The 2,500-nt window shown below is 29.3% G+C and overlaps 1 protein-coding gene across 2 annotated transcripts in view; it reads left to right on the top strand.

Moving 5' to 3' along the window:
* The window catches only part of LOC137634674 (U-scoloptoxin(01)-Cw1a-like), a 17,501-nt gene that overhangs the window by 114 nt on the left and 14,887 nt on the right, over positions 1–2,500 (top strand). For both annotated transcript variants that reach the window (XM_068367149.1, XM_068367150.1), the window contains exon 1: positions 1–190. This exon is cut by the window's left edge and continues 114 nt beyond it. In XM_068367149.1, coding sequence (XP_068223250.1) covers positions 169–190 — 22 coding nt within the window. In that variant the 5' untranslated portion in view covers positions 1–168. The remainder of the gene's footprint in view (positions 191–2,500) is intronic.

The raw sequence follows: 2,500 nt of genomic DNA on the forward strand, positions 1-2,500 counted from the left end.
CTAAAGCCGAACCCAACACACAGTGAAGAAAGGTATAAAAGTCTTCCCCCGAATTGGCAGCTCAGTCCCAGTCAGCTTCGAATCTCCCGCGTTGCTCACTCGAAGTGATCACGTGATTTGTGTCAACGTGCGGACTGGAAACGTTTGTCTGACTCTACGCGTGGAATTATGGCAAGAATTATCTGTGCAAGTGAGTGCCTCAAATGGTGGAATATGGTTTATCTTATTTGTCTCTTAGCACAAATGAAGGACTGTTCAACTGAAGACTTTAGAACAGAGGAATTACATGAACAAATTTAACTGACAGAAACGTGACCCAAGTTGACCAACGACGAGAGGAAACAATGACATCAACTATTGCAAGGGAAGGTACAATAGGTGGTTGCTACTAGCATGTTTTTCAGTGGATCTACATTTCTCTAACATTTATTTGCGACTTTTATATAGAAAATTACAGAATTTCATTGACATTACAGACTAGATAGAAGAATTTCTACCTCACTAGATTTCCTTTTCTAGACTAGACGATACATTCTACGCTTATATTCTTATATAAATATAAAAATTTGTAAATAATCAGGATAAAATTTATTCATCAAAATGTACACTCTCCTTCTGCTATACATTCTAAATATAATCATCTTATGACATATTTCAAAGTTCCCAAAAATGAAAATATAAATAACACACACTAGTTCCTTTAGATATCTTCGAAACTTTCCTTCTATATGTGCTCTATCATTTTAAGGAAGGTAAAATAAACAAATAAATGTTTTCAGGAAGGGAAGGAAAATTACATCCTAAGTAATCAAATATATTTGTAAAGTTCAGATAAAATGGGATAATAGTAACAAAATGTAGGCTACAATATAGCTGATGACGTCTTCTATATACTTGACTTTCACTATTATGCAAAAGCACACACACACACACACACACATACATACATATATATATATATATATATATATATATATATTATATATATATAGTATATATATATATATATATATATATATATATACATATATGTAAATATACGTGTGTGTTTGTGTATACATGTATACTAAATACATGAAGATATGCATAGATTATATATATATATATATATATATATATATATATATATATATATATATATATATATATGTATATATGTATATATATATATATATATATATATATATATATATATATATATATATATATATATGTATATGTGTGTGTGTGTGTGTGTGTGTGTGTGTGTACTATTAAAACCCTTAGCACAAAACACGAAGGGTTTAAAAGTCTCGTAAAGGGATCAATCACGAAATAATGATAGAAGTGTATATATACATATATATATATATAGATAGATAGATAGATAGATAGATGCATAGGTAGATATATAGATACGTTGAATGCTGTTGCATAGCATTACGCATACAGATCATAATTCTTGAATAAAAATATTTGGAGTAAATAAGAAACACAGGCATTCCAATCTTCGTAATATATACAGCGCATTCTTGAGCCCTTGTATGTAACGTAGAATCTCTGAACGCCTTCAAAATATCCTGGAAAATGGTGTGAGAGAAAGTAAGTCTACACCTCGTCAGATCACAGACATGTGACCCTCGTCGATATTATGTTTGATGTTTGTCATTCTATATATTGTGTTAGAGCCAAGTTTCATGATTCGACACTTTTTCTGAGGAATGTATTCTTATTTTTTTTTATCTTATGTATTTGCGTTTATTCGTTTTATTTTTATTATCAGCTTTCATATTGTAGTTTTCTTTGGAGTACATTTATATATACGAGAAAACATAATACCTGAAAATGTAAGCAGTTGAGTTTTGAAAGTTAGTTATAAAATCTTTTTAAGAAAACAAAATAACGAAAAAATAAAAAAATATATGATGGTGTTCTGAACACTAAAAAGATAGGCTATAAAAGAAAACAGATAGAAAAATATATCGAAAACATGTATTAGTTCTCAAATAGAGGGAAAATGCTATGAGTTTTTGACAAGAAAAGCGAAAATCTTTGCCTTATTTATTGGGAGACTTTAACTAGGCAAACAGAAGCAATCTGCCACCCGCAGAACATTTATAGAAATAAACGTTTTTATATTAGTTAGGTTAGAAGAGGAAACTTTAAAGTTGTTAATCAAAGCAGTATTTTCGCAAAAGGCAATGTTTAGATATTTGTTTGTCATAATAATTTCAAAGAGCTTGTATTTCTTGAAAAAATGTTAGTTTTATACAAATTTTGCTGTCTGTCGTCAAATTTCATTTACACCTCCCGAAATTCTAGGACATTTTGGTCTCCTAGAAATCATCACAAATTGTACGTTTACCCCAAAATTATATGTAATTCTCATATGAAACATATTCAAGAGTTTTGATAGTGATCTTTCAAAGATTATGAGTTTCCTGCTGTTGTTAGACACACACATATTCTCTATCTATCTATCTTTCTATCTATATCTATATATATATATATATATATATAT

This window comes from Palaemon carinicauda, chromosome 45 (genome assembly GCF_036898095.1).
Source record: "Palaemon carinicauda isolate YSFRI2023 chromosome 45, ASM3689809v2, whole genome shotgun sequence".
NCBI classification, from domain to species: domain Eukaryota; kingdom Metazoa; phylum Arthropoda; class Malacostraca; order Decapoda; family Palaemonidae; genus Palaemon; species Palaemon carinicauda.